The 23,885-nt window shown below is 42.4% G+C and overlaps 1 protein-coding gene across 2 annotated transcripts in view; it reads right to left on the bottom strand.

Moving 5' to 3' along the window:
* Positions 1-1,800: 1,800 nt before the first annotated feature.
* Positions 1,801-23,885, bottom strand: part of LAYN (layilin) — a 30,011-nt gene continuing 7,926 nt past the window's right edge. For both annotated transcript variants that reach the window (XM_045482753.1, XM_045482752.1), the window contains 5 exons: positions 22,094-22,251; positions 17,648-17,680; positions 16,949-17,032; positions 14,764-14,860; positions 1,801-12,271 (listed from right to left, as the gene is read on the bottom strand). In XM_045482753.1, coding sequence (XP_045338709.1) covers positions 11,908-12,271; positions 14,764-14,860; positions 16,949-17,032; positions 17,648-17,680; positions 22,094-22,251 — 736 coding nt within the window. In that variant the 3' untranslated portion in view covers positions 1,801-11,907. The remainder of the gene's footprint in view (positions 12,272-14,763; positions 14,861-16,948; positions 17,033-17,647; positions 17,681-22,093; positions 22,252-23,885) is intronic.

Raw genomic sequence — 23,885 nt, 5'->3', positions numbered from 1 at the left:
TATGCATCCCAATGTCTATAGCAGCGCTAGTGACAATAGCCAAAGTATGGAAGGAGCTCAAATGTCCATCGACTGATGCATGGATAAAGATGTGGTATATAGATGCAGTTGAATATTACTCAGTGATCAAAAAGAATGAAATCCTGCCATTTGCAACATCACAGATGGAACTAGAGGGTATTATGCTAAGCGAAATTAGTCAGAGAAAGACAAATACATGATTTCACTCCTATGTGGAATTTAAGAAACAAAAACAGATGAACATAGGGGAAGGGAAGCAAAAATGTGAGAAAAACAGAACGAGACAAACCATAAGAAACTCTTAAATATGGACAACAAACCGAGGGTTGCTGGCAGAGTATTGGGTGAGGGATGGGCATTAAGGAGGGCGCTGTGGGGATGAGCACTGGGTGTTGTATTTAAGAGATGCATCACTAAATTCTATTCCTGAAATCATTATTACACTCTATGTTACCTAACTTGGATTTAATTTTTAAAAAAGATGGGGCGCCTTTGTGGCTCAGTCGGTTGAGTGACCGACTTCAGCTCAGGTCGTGATCTCACAGTCCATGAGTTCGAGCCCTGCGTGAGGCTCTGTGCTGACAGCTCAGAGCCGAAGCCTGCTTCGGATTCTGTGTCTCCCTCTCCCTGTCCCTCGTTCATGCTCTGTCTCTCTCGGTCTCAAAAATAAACAAACATAAACAAATATTAAAAACATTTTTTTAGTTTTAAAGAAAGAATTGAATGGTTTTTATTTTAATATCTAACAGAATAAAAAAATAGAGAATGCAATGAGCCTCCCTATGTCTCTCATTCACTCTAAGAAATTGTCAACAGCTTGCTTATCTTGTTTTCATTCATCCTCTCTACCTTTTACCTAGCTAACACATTTTACAACAAATCTCAGAAATCAGGTCATTTTAGTATAAACCTCTTTAACCAATAAGGACTCTTATCTTTTACCAAACCACTGGCGATTTTCCCTTCTAATAAAACAAAGGTAAATCTTTAATTTTGTCTCATGTTCAGTCCATGTTCAAATTTTTCCAAATGTCTCAAGCTGTCTTTTCTGGTTTGTCCATACCAGTAACCAAACAAGATCCCTACATCTATAATTCCTTTTAAATTTCAATCCAACCAGAGTAGTATCTGCCCTGGAAGCAAGTTGTGGCAATGACCTGGGTGTGGGCATTTGGGGGCCACCCTCACAGGTAAAATTCCCTCCTATATTCTCTTTATCATCCACACAAAAGAGGTGCTCTAAATCTCCCAAACTGCTGATAGCTCTCCAGCCTACTTAATGGGGCAGAGTCTTTTCTTTGAATCTAGCAAGAGGTGATTTGAGGTGAGTTATCTGCTAAGTAGCACACTATGCTATGCATTGTTGCCTACTCCAACTGTTTATTGAAGATTCTTGTTCATTGCCTTGCAGGTAGGCCTGGGGGTGAAATTGTGAGGATCTGTGGCATAGGATGGGGTTCCTCAGCTTCAATCCTATCTAATTAACTCAGTCTCTCATAAGATTAGCTGTTAGAGATTCTAGAAGAAAAATAAATTACCACCAAGCATCTTTGTCCCGTTTCCTTTTTCAGCTTCTTTGGAGTCAAATGGCAATGGCTGAAATTCATGCACTGGGATGAAAAGGGAGGTTACAGCTTATTAAATCCAAACTTCCAACCAGCAGGATGCCACCTATGGTAATAAGAACTAACACCTTTATAAGCAAGTGGTTTAGTGACTCAAAAATCACATGTGGGGGCTTCAAATCCTACCCCCTCTAGGGGTCATGTGGCCTTTTTGTGAGCCTCTTGAAAGAATGAAGACCTTATAATGCTCATGGTCAGCAGATGTCTTCCTGCATTTCAGTGAAATCTCTCCCCCTCTTTTGGGAGGTTTGCTGTTGCTCCACAGAATATCACAATTTGTTGAGGGGTCAGAGATCTAAATCTATGATAGATCAGAAATGCACTTTAACTTGCAGTAGAAATGGTCTTGTTGCCTCAGTATAATAAGGTCAAAAGTGTACTGGGCTGCCAAGCACAAAGAATCTGCAGAGGGGACACCATACACAGAATTGCTCCTTCAAGTTTTGAGGAAGTAGTCAGTTCATCTAATCCATAGAAACAAACACAGAAAGTCAAGCAAAATGAGGAGACATAGGAGTATGCTTCAAAAGAATGAACAAGAAAAAAATCTCAGAAAAAGTGAAACAAAGATAAGCAAAATGCCTGTTAAAAAAATTTTAAGTAATGATCCTAGAGATAGTCACTGGGTTAGAAAAAAAAGAGTGGAAGAATTCAACGAGACCATCAATAAAGACATAGAAAATATTAAAAAAAGAACCAACCAGAGTTCAAGAATACAGTAACTGAAATCAATACACTACAGGCAATCAACAGTAGACTAGCAGATGCAGAAAAACCTACCAGTGATTTACAAGACAGGGTAATGGAAAGCACATAACTGAATAGCAAAAAGAGAAAAGACTTAAAAATGAGGATAGATTAAGAGATCTCTTGGATACTATCAAGTGAACAAAACATTCACATTACAGGGGTCCCAGAAAAAGAAGAAGATACCAATGTGTGGAAAACTTACTTGAAGAAATAAGTGAGACCTTCTCTAACCTAGGAAGAGAAATAGACAAAGTCCAAGAAGCACAGAGTTCCAAACAAGACAAGCCCAGGGAGGTCCACACCATGGCACGTAATTAAAAACACGTCAAAGACTAAAGATAAAGAGAGAATCTTAAAAAATGGCCAAAGAGAAACAAAACATACAAGGGAAAACCTCAAAGCTATCAGCTGATTTTTCAACAGAAACTTTACAGGTCGCAAGGGAGTGGCATGATGTAGTCAAAATGCTGAAAGGAAAACCCTACAACCAAGAACACTCTAGCTGGCAAGGTTCTTATTCAGACTTGAAACAGAGATCAGGAATTTCCCAGACCAAAACCAAAACAAAACAAAGATAAAGCAGTTTATCACCAATAAGCCTTTTAAGAAATGTTTAAAAAAGTGGAAAAGAAATGGCCACGATTAGACATAGACAGCTATGAATAAAAAGATGTAAAATATGACAACCTATACATGAACGTAGAGGAGGGAGTGGAAAAGAGAGAGGAAAAAAGGGTATTTTCTTTATTTAGAATGTGTTTGAACTTAAATAACCTAATTAGTATGGACTGGTATTTACTTTGGATGTTATATATGAGCCTCATGGTAACCACAAAGCCAAACCTTATGATATACAAAAAATAAAGAGAAAGCCAAACAAAACACTGTAGATACTCATCTATCACACAGAGAGCAAGAGAAAAAACGAAGAAGAACTACAAAAACAACCAGAAAACCAATTTAAAATGGCAATAAGCACCTATCTATCAGTAATTGCCTTAAATGTAATGGCCTAAATGCTCCAATCAAAATACAGTGGTGGAATGGATAAAAAAGCAAGACTCTTCTATATGCTATCTATCCAAGACCTAAAGACACTTACAGACTGAAAGTGGGAAGATAGAAAAACATTCACCACACAAATGAAGAAAAGAAAAAAAAAAAGTTCATGTAGCAATGCTTTTATCTGACAAAATGGACTTTAAAACCAAGACTAACAGGAGACAAAAAAGTATAAACCCAACACTAAGATAACATTATTATAAAGATCTACATACCTAACACTAGAGCACCTAAACACATAAAGCAAATACTAACAGACATAAAAGGAGAAACTGATGGTAACACAATAATAACAGGGGTCTTTAACACTCCACTTACATCAACAGATAAAGCACCCAAACGGATCATGAGTAAGCCAACAATGCCTTTGAATGACACATTGGACCAGATGGACATAACATATATATCTAGAACATTGCATTCAAAAACAGCAGAATACACCTTCTTTACAAGTGCAAATGGAACATTTTCCAGAATTGATCACACATTAGGCCATAGAACAAGCTTCAATAAATTTAAGATTGAAATCATTCTAGGCATCTTTTCCAACCACTATAGTATGAAACTAGAAACCAATCACAAGAAAAAAAAAAAAAAACGAAAAAAACCCACGAACATGTGGAGACCAAACACACAACCAATAGGTAAATGAAGTAATCAAGGAGCAAATCAAAAAAATACATGGAAACAAATGAAAATGAAAACATAATGGCCCACAATCTCTGGGACACAGAGAAAATAATCTTAAGAGTGAATTATATAGCAATATTGGCCTACATCAAGAAACAAGAAAAAAATGTACCCTTATACACCTAAAGGAACTAGCAAAAGAAGAACAAAGCCCAAGGTAAGTAGAGGAAAGGAAGTAAAGATCAAAGCAGAAATAAGAGACTAAAAAAAGTAATAGGAAAAAGAAATCAATGAAACCAAGAGCTGGTTCTTTGAAAAGACAAACAAAATTGACATGTTTATCTAGAATCATCAAGAAAAAAACAAGGAATGGGGCGCCTGGGTGGCACAGTCGGTTAAGCGTCCGACTTCAGCCAGGTCACGATCTCGCGGTCCGTGAGTTCGAGCCCCACGTCGGGCTCTGGGCTGATGGCTCAGAGCCTGGAGCCTGTTTCCGATTCTGTGTCTCCCTCTCTCTCTGCCCCTCCCCCGTTCATGCTCTGTCTCTCTCTGTCCCAAAAATAAATAAACGTTGAAAAAAAAATTTAAAAAAAAAAAAAGAAAAAACAAGGAAGGACCCAAATCAATAGAATCAGAAATGAGAAAGAAGGAGCAACTGACACCACAGAAATACAAAGGATTTTATAAGAATACTATGAAAAATTATATGTCAATAAACTGGACAATCCAGAATAAGTGCATAAATTCCTAGAAACATGCAACCTTCCAAAAGTGAACCAGGGAAAAATAGAAAATCTGAACAATTTATACGAAAAGAAATTCAATTGGTAATACAGCAACTACACAGAAATAAAAGTCTAGGACCAGACAGACTCACAGGTGAATTCCATCAAACATTCCATTCTCCTCAAACTATTCCAAAAAACAGAAGATGAAGAGGAATTTCCAAATATATTCTAGGAGGCCAACATTAGCCTGATGCCAAAACCAGACAAAAACACCCCCAAAAAAACAACAGGCCAAACATCCCTGATGAACATAGATGTACAAGTCCTCAACAAAAATTAAACTCTCTACAACAATACATTAAAAAAAGATCATTCACCTCAATCAGGTGGAATTTATTCCTGGGATGCAAGTATGTTTCGGTATTTGTAAATCAATCAACATCTGGCATTGCATCAACAAAATGAAGGATAAAAATCGTGATCGTCTCAACATATGCAAAAAAAAAAAAAAAAAAGCATTTGACAGGATTTAATATTCATTCATGGTAAAAGCAACTCTCAATATAATGGGGAAAAAGGTAATGTACCTCAACGTAATAAAGGCCATATATAAAAATCTCACAGGTAGGAAGTGGTAGATTCCCTCTAAGGTCTGGAACATCACAAGGATATCCACTCTTGCCACTTTTTAATTTATTTGTTTTGAGACAGACAGAAACACAGAGAGACACCGGCCGACAGAGACACAGAGAGACACCGGCCGACAGAGACACAGAGAGACACCGGCCGACAGAGACACAGAGAGACACCGGCCGACAGAGACACCGGCCGACAGAGACACCGGCCGACAGAGACACCGGCCGACAGAGACACCGGCCGACAGAGACACCGGCCGACAGAGACACCGGCCGACAGAGAGAGGATAATGTGCACGTTAGTGGGGAAGGGGCAGTGAGAGGCAGAGAGAGAATCCCAAGCAGGCTCTGAACCACCCATACAAAGCCTGATGTGGTGCTCAATCGCATAAACCGTGAGACCATGACCTGAGCCACAATCAAGAGTCAGATGCTTAACCGACTGAGCCACCCAGGAGCCTCCTCTCTTGCCGCTTTTATTCAACATAGTACTTGAAGTCCTAGACATAGCAAGAAGACAAGAAGTAAGAGATGTCCATATTGGTAAAGAAGAAGTAAAATTGTCACTCTTTGCAAACAACATGATACTGTATATAAAACAATCCTCAAGAATCCACCAAAAAACCACTAGAAGTAATAAATGAATTCAGAAAAGGATACAAAATTAATACCCAGAAATCCAGATCTTGAGATGTTTACAGATGAGAGCTTTACAGATCAAGGACAATGAAGAGCTAGATGCAGTGGTGACCCAGCAGCTATTATCCGCTGCTATATGATTGCCCAAGGGAACAATTGGGCAGATCAAGCCAAGTTGGCAGCCTGTACAAAGACTCCCAAACTCTCTAAATGTTAACCCCAATATTCCAAGGAGGATGAGAGGACCTCAGAAGAGCTAAAGAATGGGGATATGGACACCACGCTGCCTCTAAAGCCAGCTGGAAATCTAACAAACCCTTATCTCAGAATATCTTATGGAAGAAATGATTAACCATATTCATCAATGCACCATTATGGGTGACATACTGCTGTTTGGTGGTCCCACCACAAACCACAGGTTCCCTACATGCTGTTAGCAAGGAGAACATCAAAAAGAACACTGCTTGGACCAACAAGCTTCTGACAGACATGAAAGTACTATTTAGTGGGGGAGAGATCATCTCAAGAAATCGGTGAGTACTCCTTGGGTACAACCAATCCCCTCTAAGGCCTTGGATAAAATCCAGTACAAGAACTCACAAATCCTGGAAGTGCAGAATGCTGGGTTTCAACCTGGAACTAAGGAATATTTCTCAACGAGTACAGAAATATTCCCTTCCTTTAACCCCAATCTTCATCTGGAAGTAACTAGAGTGGTCACAAAGTTAATTTGGAAATTATTTCTGAAATATCCACAAGATTTTAAAGCACATGCCTAAATAAGATTTTGATCATTACAAAATGTAGTTATCTATTTATCCAAGGTGGCAATACGATTCTAGAGGCAAATGCAGAGAGTTGTATAGTTGTCAACAAAACTTAGCTCTTTTAATGTTGACAAGATTCAACTTTAATAGAAACTTTGTTTTTCTAGGCAGATTAAAGATAAAGAAAAACCTTTGTTTGTAACTTAGACCAGTAATCCAAGAAAACTCATTTTAACAGGGAGAAAAGTCAAACTCCCATCTTGTGGGGGATAAGTTTAGCAATCCCCTGGGCTTACACCAATGGGTTAACAAGGCATAAAGAAATACAAAGCCATAAAATGCTCACACCTGAGTCTGGGTAAACCAGATTGGCACCCCAAGAATAGGGGGGTTCAAAGGCACCCCTAGAATAGGGAGGTGCAAAGGTGCCAGAAATAGAGAGGGGGTGCAGAGCCCCCAGAATAGAGAGGGAGAGGCCAAGGCCTACAATAGGTACAGGGCAAAGGTGCCCAATACATAGGTATATGAAATAAACAAGATTAGATGTTCAGGGTGGAAGCACCCCCAACTTAGTACTACGGCAGAAAGCTGCTTTCACAGGAGGATAGGGCCACGTTAGGTAAATTGGTGAATTGGACTATGGACCTTTGCGCTGCAGGCAAAGCAGCCCAGAGCCGAGATGGTTAAAAAAAGAAAAGGTGCCTTGTCAACCCTGAGGTTATTTCCCCCTGTTTCATCCCCAAGGCTGGCTAAGGTAAATAGAGGTGCTGCCTCCTGTCGGCTGGAAACAACCCTCCTCCGACTACCCAGCACCTGGTTTTTGTTTTATATTAACCCAAACCACGAGTATCTTCAAGACCCCCTTTCCCTCATGTCCACAAGTTAATATTCACAGATTCATTGTCTCTTTATGCACGTCCATCACCATGTTTGTAAGCCTTTTGACCCTAATAAAAGCGGGGCAAGGGCCCTTATTCGGGGCTCTTGTCTTTTCCTGGACATCAGCCATCTCTCACTTTCAATCCTGCGTCCCACTGTTTTGCTAGACAAGAGAGAATTTTAGATTCAGAGTCTACAACACCATCTTATACCAGTATACTTCTGACATTAAAACTCATGCATTCCAACAAGATGAATTAAGCAAACTTATGTGGTCTCTGTTTCCCTGCCTGTCATCTTCCATGTTGATATAGGATGTTCTGATCAGAATCTCCATCAGGAATGTAGGGCTTTCAGCTGGAGAAAGGCAGCCAACAGTCCTCAACTCTCAGAGATCATCAAGGATTGCCTTGACTGAAGACAGCTGCCTTGCCAAGGTCATGCCCTCTTCTCAGCTGGTCACATACCATGACTATTATAAAAGTGCATGACTTTTGCTCTAACTTAGGATGGTTCCCAAGGATGAGCCTACTTTAGAACTCCCCAGAGAATCAGTTAAGACTTCTGTTGATATTGTATCACAGCTGGATATCTCTTACTCTCCCTTCTCTTCCCCAGGTGTTGATCACTCCAAAATCAACTTTTTTTTTTTTTTTTACATATTAGCCTCCATAATCTTAGCCTCAACCATGCAAAAAATTCCTTTCCAAAGATTCCCTTCTCACAAATCTTCTCAACTTTCCTTTTTACATCAGAATTTGTCCTAAGTTTTCCCTCTTTAAACAACCAGTCTCACTTTGCTTCCAGAGTTATTTCCCTTATTATTTCTGGTAGTCTGAATGACATTTATTGAAGTTATTTGGTTGTTTATTTGTTCTTAGATTACCCATAAAACCTCATTAGGCATTAGACAAAGTACTAAGGTTTTTCTCTAAAAAAAACCCCAAACAAACCCAAATGAACAAAACAGAAACTAAAATAACAAAAAAACTAAAACCACAACAACTAAAATGGTGATAGAAAGACCAATACCATACACTTTTTCTTTTCTGACAAATTTTGTAATAGAAAGAACATGAACCTCCTTGACTTTCAGTAAACACAGGCAGAACAGAAGTTCTACATATAATGCTGACAACTCTAAAGACAGATCCATCTTAATAGAACAACCTGAAATTAGCTTTAATACCAAATATTTTCCCAGACCACATAAACTTGAAAAATGTTTGGGTCAGTTCCCATTTTCCTGAGTTTTAGAACGCCCAATTCTTACAAGTGCTTGCTTTTAAGCCAACTAGAGCTCTCTTACAAATTAATTTTAGGAATACCATCCAGAGGTAGAGAAAGCATTTCACATTTATAATATACACGGACACCCATACAAATACACAGACAAGATGCTAACAAAATCTTAAAGGCTCAATTTCCAGATATCATCTTTTATAAACCAAACTCAATTGCAAGATGGGGTTTTAATTTACAGACACACCACTTGGCCATTTTTCTCAGGAGTCTAATGGATAATGTGGCCAAGTAGTGTTGCAAAATAAATAAATAAATAAAAAATAAAAAAAGATTGCCCAAATTTGGAGAATACAGCCCAAAGGGCAGCATGTGGGGATCAAACGGTCATTTCTCATTTCCCAGTTAGAACATGGCTAGCTTTATTCAAAGATACCAAAAGTTTCAACGACACACAAGCCAAATGAAGCCCAGAGTTCCTCTGTGAGCCCTGGTTCCTCCCCAAAAGTCAGAGCTTCACCGATTGAACCAAGAGGGAGGAAGACATAAGGTCACATGCCATTGCACACAAAGTACTCACCAAGAGCCATCCGTCCAACCCAAACTCAAAACGATTTCCTTGCCGCAGGAGCTAAATTTGGTGCCGAAGTTTGGTACACCAGTTGGGGTGAGTCCCCTAGGATCAAGAGCCTAAGCAGCTGCTTGGACTCACCGGATTTCCCTTGTTGGCTGGGAGTAGATGAACGGTGGGCAAGGAGCTCCTGGACGGCTTGCCAAATTTGTAACTGAACCCCCGTTCGTCCGCCTGAGGCACAGCTAAGATAATCGCTGAGACAGCGAGTATGCGACACCAAAAGGACTTATCTGAGAAGTGACCGAACCAGGAGACCAGAGCGCAAGCCTCAGATCTACCTCCTTCAAGGAAAGTCAGGGAAATGTAAAGGCAAATATAAAGGGCCTGGGTAAAAAGCTGCAGCTGCACTTGAGTCCCGTGAACCTTTAGTTACCAGCTTCAGCGACTTAAAGCAAGTTGTTGACACAATTCACCAACTTCTGTTTGTTGTTGCCCTATTTCCTTCTTCCTAGGCAATAGGAATGCTTTTTAAACTAAAATAACTGTTACCTACCCCACCCAGTTGGAGTATGAACTTTTAAGTTCTGCAAACTTTTCAGCTGACCTATATAGACTCTGCTGTATCAGCCTGAAAAATGAATTGCTCATCCATTCAACAAATATTGATGGTCTACTCTGTGCAAGGTGCTGTCTGGAGTGTGGGAGTTACAATGCTGACAGGGCGGACTGGATCCCCACCTTGATGGGGGGGCAACCTAACAGGGGCCCCAGTAGGTGACACAGGGGAGGATAAAGGGATAGATTATAGACCCAGGACATCTGAAGCAAAATGGGAGCTTTGATGTTTTGGAGCAACGAATCGGTCCTTCAGACCACTGGGTCACTCATTTTGCTTATATGTTGTGAGTCCACAAAATACACTTCCTGGGAGCAGGCGTAAGTGATGTTTCTGTTGTCCACCCTACTCCCTGTCCCCGTGTAGCCGGCCATTGGGCAGTGATTACAACTGACTGCACGTGATACTGCTCAGACCCAGACCAGCTAACTCCATCTAGTTCGGGGCTCTGTGTGTGAGACAAAGTGACAAACTATGAAAAAAGTAAGATATATGATCAAAGGTTACGGGGCGCATGGGTGGCTCAGTCGGTTGACCGTCCGACTTCAGCTCAGGTCATGATCTCCCAGTTCATGGGTTCGAGCCCCGCATTGGGCTCTGTGCTGACAGCTCGGAGCCTGGAGCCTGCTTCGGAGTCTGTGTCTCCCTCTCTCTCTGCCCCTCCCCCACTCACACTCTGTCTCTCTCCCTCAAAAATAAATAAGCATTGGAAAATTTAACATAATAAGCTAGAAGGGGTTTGCTGATGATATTAGATAAGAGCCTGCAGACCTTCAAAGTGTAAACAGCCAATGTTGGGCCAAGAAACTTTTCTGTGGATTTGAGTCCAAAAGTATTTGAGATAAGTCCCATAACACAAAGGAAGAATCATTATCATCATCAGCCAAACCATGTTGCTGCTGCCGTAAAACAAACACACGAGGAGAATAAGAGCACTACCGGGGCTGGGCACACAAAGAGGCCTAGAAGCCGAGACTCACATTCCAGTTTTAGTTTGTAACGTATTTCCAAGTTGGATATGTCCAAGTTTGGATGCGAGGAGAAAGAAAAAGAGGTCCCCTGAGGTTACATGCAGAGGAAGGGCTGTAGACACAGACAGACTAACATTCTGCTTCCTGCTTTTGATTTGATTTGATTCTTTGAAAAAAAAAAAAAACAAAACAAAACAGATCTAAGATTTGTCCGTACACTGGCCAGCCTGATGCCACAGTACGTGGGCTTTGAAAAGATTCTGTAATTTCTGTCTCGTTGTGATTATATCTGCTGCCGAGATATAGTATATATATATGTATATACACACACACACACACACACACACACACACACACACACACACATATATATATATATATATATATATATATATATAAAACAGAGCAGAGCGAGAAAACCAGAACCCAGAGATGGCTTTCCCAAGTCCCACAGCCTCAAACTTATCCCTGCCAGGGAAGTCACTCTCCCTTGAAAGTCAGATAGAACCAGTCGATTGACATTTCTTTTCTACTATGTGCCTGACCGTGGGCAAGGTGCTTTCTCATAAGGCTGATCTGGGTGAGGAGCTGGGGTTGGGGATTTGGCCAAACTTGGGGATCCAACAGGGGCTAATGGGGGTCACATGCTTGCCCCCAAGACCTGAACTGAGCATTTTCATACACATTCTCTTTTCCTCACAGAAAATAGGAGAGTTTTGCTCCTCTTTTCGTTCCCATTTCCATTTGTTCAAGTGTTTTTCATGTGCCCTAATAACCATATATTTCATTTTCCACCCATCCAGACTCCTTGCTCCTCCCCGTTCGGTCTGAGGAGAACTCGTAAATGTCATTGGTCACAAAGCCACTCTCCACGCTCGCCAGAGTCACGAATCCACTTTCGGATGGGTTCACGGCCATGTTGTCATAGTCACAAGACAGGTCATCGAGAGTGGCTTCTCCCGAACACACTCGGAATGAAATGTTCTTCAGGTCTGGCCGGGTCTCAGCCAAATCGGCTTCACTTTGTTTTCGAATGATGTTGTAAACCTCTAGGTCTGGACTGTTCCCCGCATGAGGAGAGGGCCAGATGGTGTGCTGCTCCTTCGTGCTGGGGCCTGGCTGCTCCCCTTTCCTAGGAGGAGAGAAAAGCGGGGCCAAATATTTTAGACAAGGGGACTGAGAATATCCCCGTGTCTCCTGTTCAGGCAGGAGAAAGCCAGCCTGGGAAATCACTACACTGTCCTTCTCACCTACGGAAACTTACAGGTCAGGGCTTCGGGGTGGGGTGAGGTGGGGTAACAAAACGGGGAAGTGTCGTATTCAAAGCGATTGCGTAGCTATCATTCACTGCTGCAAGAGCATAGAACAGAGGGGGTTATCCTGGGATCCTCAGAGCTCCCAGAGGGTCCATGGATAGAATTGGATGGGGAAAAATATCACATTAAAAAAAACTCATCTCCAAGTGAAAGTGAGCCTGTCCTTCAATTCTGAATGTAGGCAACAAACTAGAGTAGAATTAGTAATACCTTTGACTCGATCACCAACAGAAATCACAGGTTATTTTCATATCACATCACAGTTGCCATAGAGGTCTTAAAGTATTTTACACTCATCTCTCTTTCAAAATTATGGTAATCATAGCCACTACTAGATAAGGAAGCATTAATAAAGAAATGCATGTATTACCAAATCACAATCATTTTTGGAAATATTTTGCTAAACTGTTTTATCAGTATAATGGCTTCCCTTGTAATCCAATATATTTTATTGTAATATATTTAAAGGTATTGTTCTGGGAAGGAGTCCATAGGCTTCATTTGACTGTTACAGATGTCTGTGGCACAAAAAAAAGGTAAAACCCCCTGAGATAGACTCCAGCTTCAAAGTCACAATTCCCAAATCCTGGCGAGGTGTTAAATAGATAGAGTAAGGAAGGGAAATTAAAACCAACCAACCAACCAACCAACCAACCAACCAACCAAAACAAACAAAAACAACTGCAGAGTGAGCAGTTGGAAAATATATTTGTAACTTTTAACTGAATTCTCTTTTTGGGTCAAAGAGAATCAATTAATAAAAATAATCATAGTAAGAGCTAACATTTTTGACTGCTTACTGTAAGCCCATTCTGCATGAATTAATCCTTCTAATGATCCTATAAGGAAGTTATTATTAAATGAAGCAGGTTCTACTTCTGACCCTTGAATGATGAAGGGCTTAGGGGTGCCAACCCCCCACACAGTTGAAAATCTTCATGTAACTTTTGACTCCCGGCAAACTGAACCACTAATAGCCTACTGCCGACCTGAAGCCTTAATGATACTGTAAATAGTTGATTAACACATATTTTGCATGTTATATGTATTATATATTGTTTCCTTACAATAAAGTAAGGGAGAGAAAAGAAAATGTTATTAAGAAAATCACAGGGCGCCTGGGTGGCTCAGTCGATTAAGCGTCCAACTTCAGCTCAGGTCATGATCTCATAGTTTGTGGGTTCAAGCCCCATGTTGGGCTCTGTGATGACAGCATGGAGCCCACTTGGGATTCTCTCTCTCCCTCTCTTCGTGCTCCTCCCCTGCTTGTGCTTGTGATCTCTCTCTCTCTCTCAAAAATAAATAAACATTAAAAAAAAGAAAGTGATAAAGAAGAAAAAAAAAAAAACATTTACAGTACTATACTGTATTTACTGGAAAAAAGCCCACAACATGTATAAGTGGACCCACACAGTTCAGACCCTTGTTGTTGTAGGGTCAACTCTGCATTGATATCTTACTCATTCACCTTAAAATAGTCATCAAAGGGAGTCAAATCTTAAAGTCCAATCGACTATAAACTTAAAAAGTCAAATCTTAAACAAGTCGAAACTTAAAGCAAATACAAAGGTTTACACAAGTCAAATCTTAAGCATTGGTATTTTACTAATTCATCTTAAAATGGTCATCAAAGGGAGCCAAATCTTAAACTGGACCTTAGTTTTTCTGTTGTAAAATGGGCATACTGGCCTTCTTCTATGTATGGCATGATGATGGGGAATAAAAAACCCACTGAGAATAGCTGTGGGTCCCTCAAAAATGGTGGCCCATGATTCATAAATAGAGGTCCTCTAGGCTACTTAGTGGAGCTATTTGGTAGCAATCTATAATTGTATATTGAATTAAAAGAAAGTCCATTTAAGAGACTGAGCTATTTCATTTTTAATAAAGTGATTTCATTGCAGATGTTTGCCAGAAGGCTCTGGAACAGTCATATTTCAATGGCTCACTATTTATTCCTTCCCCCAACTAACAAACATTTTTGGAGTGAGAGTATTCATTCATGAAAGTACTGTGCTGAGTGATGTGTGTATACAAAGTAGGCAAATAACACAGTTTCACCCCTCAAGTCATGTAAAATCTTCCTTACACAAAAATGAAAGAATATAAGGTCACTCTCTTAGTCACAACTAAGCACAAATGCTTAGTACTTCTGAATGTCCTGAGCCCATCGGAGAATATACTCTCAAATCTGCAATGGTGATTCTCTTGGAGCCGCTATGGCTTTTTAATGAAGTAAACAGAGCAATGTCCAAATCTCAAAGAGTCCAGAAGATACAAAGACTCACACAACGACAGTTTTACTTGCCTCCTTCTATAGATCCAAACCCAACACACAACTGTGATGACCACAAGGAGAAGGACGATGCTGGGGATTAGAATGTAAGCAAGATTTAAGGCAGCTTCTGAAAAGAAAATTGCATATTATCAGCATCAGTGGTTTTTACGTGCTTCAAAACAGGCTTAAAAGAGCATAATCAACATAGAGTATTTCAAAGAGCACATTCCTGGAAGGAAATAGGTATACAGTTACCCAGTTGGCAAAGTCTTCTAGTTTCAATAAGTGAGCGTTTTCTACCTATCTTGTTATCCTAAGTAATAGAGAAAAGAAGTTTAAGTGTTGGAGTCTCTTGCAAAATATCAGAGAGGCATTTTTTGAATTAAATTTGTTTTTTTTTTTCCCCAGAGGAAAGAGATACTCTCTTTTCTTATCCTTCCTGTCCCTTAACAAAGCAGGGGCTGCTTGGGCAGTGTTGACGTCTTTGGCTCTTGGGACAGAAATGGTAGTTCCCAAGGTGGGGTGGGGAAGAGGGAGGGAAGAAGAATTGAGTCTCAGTGCTGTTACCAGGAAAGAGAAGGTCACATGAAGCCCATGAATCAGACTGTAACCTTCCAACAAATCTGACTAAGACTAATTGGATCCAGTTGGGACCAAGAGCGGTGACTGTGGAGGACATTCAGAGGTCTGTTATCCCGACCTATCCTTTAAGACTTAGAACCAAAGAATTTTCTGTCATGGGGCTTGAGGAGGAATCAAGGACTGGGGTCTGACCCCTTTCTTACTCCCACTGGTCCAAGGTTCCCAACCTTCTGGAAGCTGTTGCTTTGTTTTCCTGTGAGGCTGCACACCTAACAACCACACAAAGAGCCCAAAGCAAAACCCACTTTAAATGCCGCCATAAAACCGATGAGCACTGAAAACGCCACCCACCTCTGTAGAGCCCTTTGTACTTTTTTCAAAGCATTTTAACACATTTTATCAGTTGTATAATAAAATTTGACCTTGCTTCTGGAAGAGAGGCCCTAAATCTTTGGAATTTTGCAGGTAACAGGGGTAACTTTATTATTCAGGAGCCCCTCCGACCATATCAGAGTTTATGCTGGTAAGATGTCTCAGGAAGGGGGCTCCTCGGGGGTCTCAGGACAGGAGGGGGCGTGAAGAGTGAGTTTAATTTCATGGCCAATGACCAAATCAATCATGCCTATGTAATGAACACGTTGATGTGCCAGGAGGGTGATTATGCATCCTGATTCCCCAGGGAGACGACACAGAAACTCCCCACATAAGACCCTCCCGGACCTTACCCTACCTGTTTCTTCAGCTGGCTGGTGGTGATCTGTATCCTTTACAATAAAATGCAGTCCTACATACGGTATTTTCCTGAATTCTGTGAGTTGTTCTAGTGAGCTATCAAACCTGAGGGGGTTGTGGGCATCCTCTGGATTTGTAGCCAGAAGTGGGGGTGGCCTGGGGACCCCTGAACTTGTGACGGATGTCTGAAGTGACTTGCTGTAGACTGTGCCCTTAACGTGTGGGCTCTGTCCTAGCTTGGTGTGGCTAATGCCAGAACTGAACTGCAGTCTTACAATATCCGATTTCATTTGACGGCCACAGTGAGGCTCTCGGATACGTGAGACACATGGCGTTACTTCCGTCACGCAGAACATGAAAACTAAAGCACAGAGAAATGAAGTGGTTTTTAAAAGTTGCCCAGCCACATAAACCCAGATCTCCCTCTTTGAGACTCCAGGTGAGAGCCCAGGTGGAAATTCCATCAGCGATCCCAGTTATCACCCCCTTTTCTCTGATCCTTCTTGATTCCAATTGTGAAATGTTTGTGTCCATTTCCTCTATTTGTTTCACAAGTGAATGTCAAGGTCGGACCTGTTGGCTTCACGGCCTGGGTTTTTCCCCTTTGTTCCTCTACAGCCATTCTCTCGGTACCCCGCCCCCACCCACAACTGCTGGGCGTCCCCCAGCCCTATCTATCCTCATCCTCAGGCAGGCATTTCACCTCCTGGCCGACTACTCTCCCCCTGTGGTTTCACTACAAGCCCCAAAACTTCGTGCACTTTCTGCAAAGTCACAGAGGCCCTGTCTAGTTCATTTTTTAAGTGGTTACAGGAAAGAACCAAGTAGAAAGTGTAACCTTGGTCATCTGTGATCGGGAGAGTCCCGTCATCTATCTCCCCCAGGAGAGTTGGGTCCATACCATTGTTTCCTTTAAAAGTCTCTCTGGCATCTTCTTTCCGTGTGTCTTCTGGAAGCATGGGTGTTGCTGGCTCTGTTCCTTCACCTGGAGACAGACACACTGACTTGAGACCCCAGAGAAAAGGCCTCATAATCCAGATAGTCTCCGAGGGTGGCCAGGTTGTGGGTGGGATCCCCCAAAAAGAGGAGCAGTTTGACTCGGGCCATTTAAAAGCATAGAAAAGTGAAGGGTTGAGTTTGCCGGCCCACAGGTTCAACTGCCTTCATCTTCCTGGCATCTTTGCTGCCAAGAATCATGTACCGAAACGGACAGCAGGCAGCTGGTGTCAAGGCACATAAGATACAGAGGTGCCAAAGGGAAGGGCCAATGACTCACTTCTAGGAGCATAAATTATCCGTTTGGCTCACTTCTTTTCTCATTAGATGGAATTATTCCTCTCAGATTGTCAGTAATGACAAGTCACATCCCAAACTGAATTTGTGGTTGCTGCTTTTCAGCTTTGGGAGAAATCGGCAACGCCAGGGAGAGATTAATGAACTACTCGACAGGGCTGCACGCGGCATCTACCTCTCCTAAAGGCATGACTTAACACCCGCGCTCTTTCTGTTGGAAAATCTGGTCTAAAGACCCTATGGTTCTAAACCCATAAAGGGGGCCTGTGAAACAGTCCAAATGAACCCAACTCAAATGAGAGCTTACCTCCAGGCTTTGTAGAAGGAGCTGTTGGCTTCTCTGTGGCAGAAAGAAACAAATATGAAAATAAGTAACAAATAAGTAAATTTCCATGCCATCTGAGTGAAACTGGCCAAATCATGGCATCCACTTATTTACTCAGTCTTCCGATAAACTTTATTTTGTGTTACTCAATGCTAGGAACTGGGTTAGCAAGCCAAAAGAATCACTTTTTCACCAAGACTAGCCTTCCCCCAGCTTTACTTGGGTATTTTTAAAAAAGTATTTTAAAATTTTATTTATTTCATTAAGTTCATTTTTGAGAGAGAAAGAGGAGGGAAGGAGGGACAGAGAGAGAGAGAGAGAGAGAGAGAGAGAGAGAGAGTCCCAAGCAGCCTCTTTGCTGTCAGCATAGAGCCTGATGCAGGCAGTCACGACCGTAAGATTATGACCTGGGCTGAAATCAAGAGTCAGATGCTTAACTGACTGAGCTACCCAGCCCCAAAGTATTTTAAAATTTTAAATATGGGAATTTCCAAATATAAACAAGAATAGAAAGGCTGGTATAATGAACTTCTACGTACCATCACCCAACATATGGCTAATCCAGTTTCAACAGTAATCCCTATCCCTCCCCAGCTACACTCAGGCCTCAATTTTAAAACAATCTAAAAAAAAGACGAAGAAAAGCAAAGCAAAGAAAAAGCAATCCAAGACATTTTAACAACTCTCACTAGGGATGTTTTAGAGGGTAACAAACACGATGTCCAAGCAGTGGAAGTGGTTGTAGGGGGGTAGGTAAGCAGACCACTGCCAGCCCCAAGGCAGACACTGGTGATCCAGAACCTGAGTCATCCAAAATGTTGCAAAGAGCCTCAGGACAATCAGGTTGCACAGAACAGCTACACTGAATACTTTTACCTTTGGCTGAGAGTGTGTGACCCTCAGGTACTGGTAGTGAATCTCTCATGCTAATCAGATGCTCTGGCATTCATAGGGATGGGGTCCTTAAGGGTGTGATTTTGGAATTCACAGTCCTAAGCCCAGGATGCCAAGGCCATTCTGAAGTTTCATTCAGAAAGGAAGCTTTTAATCATCTTCCTGTAAGTGTGTGTGCAATGCAAATCCATTCATTTATTTAAAAAAAAAAACCCCACTTATATAGTTCCTGCTATATGATAGAAACATCATCATGTTCTAAGTGTTTTATAAAAACAAACATGATTTACCCTGATAACAGCCTAATGAGGTGGTTGCTCTTACTACGGTGATTTTGTACACGAGGTGCCTGAGGTACAGGGAGAGTAAATAACTTGTCCGAATCTCATAGCTATTGAGTAGCTGAACTGGGATTTGACCCAAACGACTCAAGTGAAAATTAAAATTGCAAGGAGACAAACTCAGCTAGGTACTGGAGACGCAACAGCAAACGAGAAGAGTCCTTACGCTCTCTGGGATGGCCATAGCATATGGAAACACAGGAGGATATTAATAAATACTAATTTGTGACATTATGTGATAATACATAGTGTATTCAAGAACATCACATGATGTATTCATTTTCTTGTCCCTCCATGGTCCCATCCACGGTGCAAAACTGCATTAAACATGGCACAACACGAATGCAGCATGCCATCACGCCCTACGATGTATCTGCAATGCACTGCCTCAGATGATTTGTCTCTCATTTTCACTGGATACACCTACGCCTTTCGCACACCTCAGACGTAAGCCAGAGTTCAGCCCTGGCTAGCGTGCCACCTGCTCTACGTGGTCATGCTGTCTAGTTTTAGATGTTATTCAACCAGTCTCTTGCTACCTGGCATAATAGATGGTGTGCCTTCCTGTTGGGACCGCCCTGGATGACCTTCCCCTAGCCCATCAGGTGCGGGGATTCATTGCTCCAAAGTGCACGTTTCCAGACCTCATGTCAACCAGGTAGTGAAAGGCAGAAACTTATAAATAGGCAGTTAAAATACTGTGTGTGTGAGGTGCTCTGATCCTCCCAGGAGGAACACCTAACTTGGTTTTGAGGGGCCCTTGGGAGGTTTCCCAGAGGAGATTTTTTTTAACTTCTTATTTTGAAAAAATGCAGATTTATGAAAATTTGCTAGGATACTACAAGGAATACCCATATAGCCTTCACCCATAAGTTACAATTTTATCATATCATTTATTTAATTATTCTGTCTCTCTGTATCTCTCTATGTCTATCTATATTCTTACTTATACCTACATATACACCCACATATGTACAAAGAACACATACAGGACATATGCATATGTGGGGGGGGGTTCTCTTACATAACCACAGTAACAGTGATCAGAACCAAGATATTGTCATTGATAGTCTATTACCTAATCTATGCACCTTATGGAAATTCTGCCAATTGTCCTAAAGCTGCGCTTTATACAAAACCATCATCATCCTCCAGGATCCAATTCACGATCACCTGTTGCACTTAGTCGTTCTGAGAGGTGATGTTCAACGTGAACCACAAAGGTGAGGATGAGTTGTCTGGGAAAGGGGAGGAGTGTTTCAAGCACAGGGAACAGCAGTCAAGAGCTCTTGGGCAACTTCACAGAGTGCAGAGGGGAATAGGGGGGGTGGGTGGACAGCTTCACAACGTGCACAGGGGAATGGGGGAGTGGAGGTGAAGAGAGCTGCTCGTGCAGCTTCTTGTATGGCTAAGGTGCGTGAAGTCATCCTGGAGATGGGTGGCCACATAAAGACAACGTGTTAGTAGTTTTTCTCCACGTGCTCACCTCCCTCTGCCAGATCTAGTCTGCCCTCCTCTGTGTCCCAGGAGGCTGACGTCTATGCACTGTGTTATTGGGACTCCCTTGCCTTTTCACTTCTGACTGGGCTTTGCTGATGGGAGGCAGAGGCAGGAGAGCAGAGAGAGGTCCCAGGCTTTACTCCCCAGGCTCCCTTCCTGCATCACCACCATGGTTTGACAGTCGCTGCATTTTATGGTTATGGCTTCTGGTGGGTGGCTCCTATTCCATGACTCCAAGCTCATGGGAGCTCTGGGTTCTGCTAAAACCATTCTCTCCACTTGCTCCTTTGGGCTCAGGGGTAGTAACAGTGTCCTACTGTGGCTAGTCCCTGGGCACCTCACCGTCTCTTTCTTTGCCACACTTCTGTAAATATCCTTTTATTATACTCTCCTCATTAATCCTGTACATCTTTTTTTTTAATCTTTTTCCTGTCAGGACTCGGTGTCATTCAAGTAATAGCAAAAGCAACAAAGAATAGTGTGTATATATATGAATATTATATTATGAATATTTCATATAGGTACATACATGTACATATATGCACATATATGTATATATGTATGCATATGTATATATACGCATATACACATATATACATGCTAGGTTCAAAGTCCAAAAATTAAAAGGTATGAAAAGAACTTTTAAAATCGCACATTTCCTTCAAAAAATGTTTAAAAATTACAACATTTTAAACCACAGAGCTGCTAGGACATAATTAACAGAGCGATGGAAAGTTTTGCTTTTACTGCTCTAAAGAGGCAACTTGCTAAGCCAGCCCCGTCTCAGCCACCTCCCTGCCTGAGTCAGCTCTGTGTTGGCAGGAAGGGCCAGGTCTCTGTGGGGAGGAGTTCACCTGGGGTGGGGTGGAGGTGGGGGAGAGAGAGGAAAAACACCTTAAGCAGCAAAAACCAGAGCAAGAGCATAGTCCAATTCAAAGAGTTTAGAATGACAGGATTATTCTCACCAGGAAAGGTGAGGACTGGGACCCAGCAGTTGGCTTTAGGGATCTGAGAAACTTCAGGGACAGATAAAAAAAAATCACGTAAGTTTAGATCTAAGCCAGTTACGATGGGGGAGTTTGGGAAACCCCAGGAGCGTGAGACTGCAGGCTTGTAGCCAATTTGAAAACCTTAACAGACCTAGAAGCCAACGCCAGATGAATCTGCAAGGTGGTTTAAGCCTGTTCCTCAAGGTGACCGCTATCTGTCCAAGGCCAGTGAAATCGGTGTACTCCATTATCTACCTCCTCGGGTCATTATTCTGTTTCCTTAAAGCCCCCAGAAAATAATGTCACATGGCCGTTAGAAGACTTGCAGGAACAATGGCCAGCTTCCTTTCATATTTCTTTTTTTCCAAGTTCCTACAGCCAACCTCACATGTGGAAAGAATAAGAATTTGTCCACTTAGAGGGCTTTTTGTTTCCTGAACTTGTCATGATTGTCGCTTTGTCAGACATAAATTAGACCCTTTCTTTTTTTCATCCCTTCTCTTAGCATCAGACCCTCCTCTCCTTTGCTAGAAGTACTCCTCCACGAGGAACTGTCACTGCATTCCCCAGTGTTCAACACCGCTGGCATTCCCAACAAGCTTTCTCAGAGACCACATAACAAATTCTGGGAACTAGCAGCTGCTTATGAAGTTAAGAGAGGCAGCTGGGGATTCAGCCACATGACTTGGGGAAGGATTCATTACCATCAGAATATTTGCAAATGAAATTGTTCTTCATGTTGCATTGGTCGTCATTCCACTGGAACATGTAGCGGCCCCCGATGCCAGCGGGTGCCGATGGCTGATGGTACATGACCACGCAGACCTCGCTGCCGCAAGAAGGCTCATCCACGTACCAGTTCCTGCAGGAAAGGGGCCAACAATGGAGACAATTGGAGAAGGAAGCCCCAGACTTTTCCCATAGAGTTCCAGTGAACCATGAACGTAGGATTCTGCGTCAGGAGACAGTAACACAGGGAGGAACTGAAGTGTTGCCAGTATGTAGAACCACGTGCTTTCTAAGATGGACATCACAACCAATCATCTGACATTTGCCACAGGCTCTCTGCAGGGAGGAATATATTACCATATGATGTCTGCAAAGCAATTATGAGAAGAAGCAGTCTGGGATGATCTTATTGCTTGCTTTTTGCGAACCGGCTTTTGTTTCTCTTTGTTGTAGAAATCAGACGCACTGACAAGAGGCATGGCTCATCTCAGCCAGAGCTTGCCTCGCTCCTATCTCTTTATGCTTTTCAACCATCATAACTGCCTTTCTAGCCCTAGGAAGTAGAGGGAAAATTCAAGCATCTGAGCAAGACTTTCCAAAATGGAGAGGCTGTCAAGGCAGGTGAGGGGGTAGGGACAGAGCAGAGGGCCCACCTAGTCTAATTTCAGCTTTTATCTTGTTTTCACTTCATCAGGCGGATGAGCCCCTCCTTCAGCCTCTGCTGCCACATTTCTTGCCTTTGTCTTCCTAGCTCCGTTAGCAGCCTGAGCTCCACTATCCGGTGGTACTTGGAATTAAATGGTGCTGCCACCCAGTTGAGTATATGGGTCCCATTTTAGGGCCTCGGATTCCACAGAGAGTCTGAATGCTGTGAGCACTCACTGCATGCAGTGATTCAGGGCTGGGTTTTATAGTCTGCGTGGTTACCCACCTGAGCTGCTTCCTTCTGAGGCCCCGATCTCACCCTCATGCTCAGGTTATTTAGCTGGGCCCTGCTGCTGTGCCTGGATCTTGCCAGAGCCCCTCCTTAAGAGGCAGCTGAGAGACAGGTCTCCTTGCAGCACCTCAGTACGGCTCTGCTTGAGGGCTGTGTTGCCCTCCACCCAAGGGAAGGTCCTTTGCTATGCCTACGGGGTTGAGTTTGCCTGGACAATAACTGAACTTGCAGCACTATTTGGACATTGTGCCTAGGCAGTTGGGGGCCCTGACTTGGGCTGGGCTCTACCCCATTAGTTACCTCCAGGCCATTTGCCAACCCAGTTGGTGGACCTTCTAACTTGACTTGCCTTGTTCTCTTCCCCACTGGCCTTATGGCTTTATGTTATTTCATTTCACTGATGATGGAATGGGTGGAATTTTATGCCTGGCACCTGGTTTGTGGACTTGAGCCAGGTCTCAGGCTTGGAATTCACTGATAGAAGAAGAGGCCAGGTCGTCAGGAGGAAGGACCCTGCAACGCCATGGTTGGTACACATGGGGATAATTTTCCTGTTCTCCCAAAGGTGCCTATGGCCATTTAGTAGAGTAACCATACACTGGGGGAAAGGAGATACCCAAATATAAGGACTGTTGGACACAGGATGCAAGGTGACATTGATATTCAAAGACTTGAAACATCATCAAGACTACCCATTAGAGTGGGAGCATATTGAGCCCAGGTATTGAGTAGAGCTCTGGCCCAGGACCAGCTCACAGTGGGACCCACCCAGCAGTCATTTACCAGTCTGCAGATATATGACTTGAACAGCCATAGTTGGTAGTTGGTAT

This window comes from Leopardus geoffroyi, chromosome D1 (assembly GCF_018350155.1).
Source record: "Leopardus geoffroyi isolate Oge1 chromosome D1, O.geoffroyi_Oge1_pat1.0, whole genome shotgun sequence".
Classification (NCBI taxonomy): Eukaryota; Metazoa; Chordata; class Mammalia; order Carnivora; family Felidae; genus Leopardus; species Leopardus geoffroyi.
The sequence above is the reverse complement of the archived record's forward strand: the minus strand, read 5'-3'. Positions and strand labels throughout refer to the sequence as shown.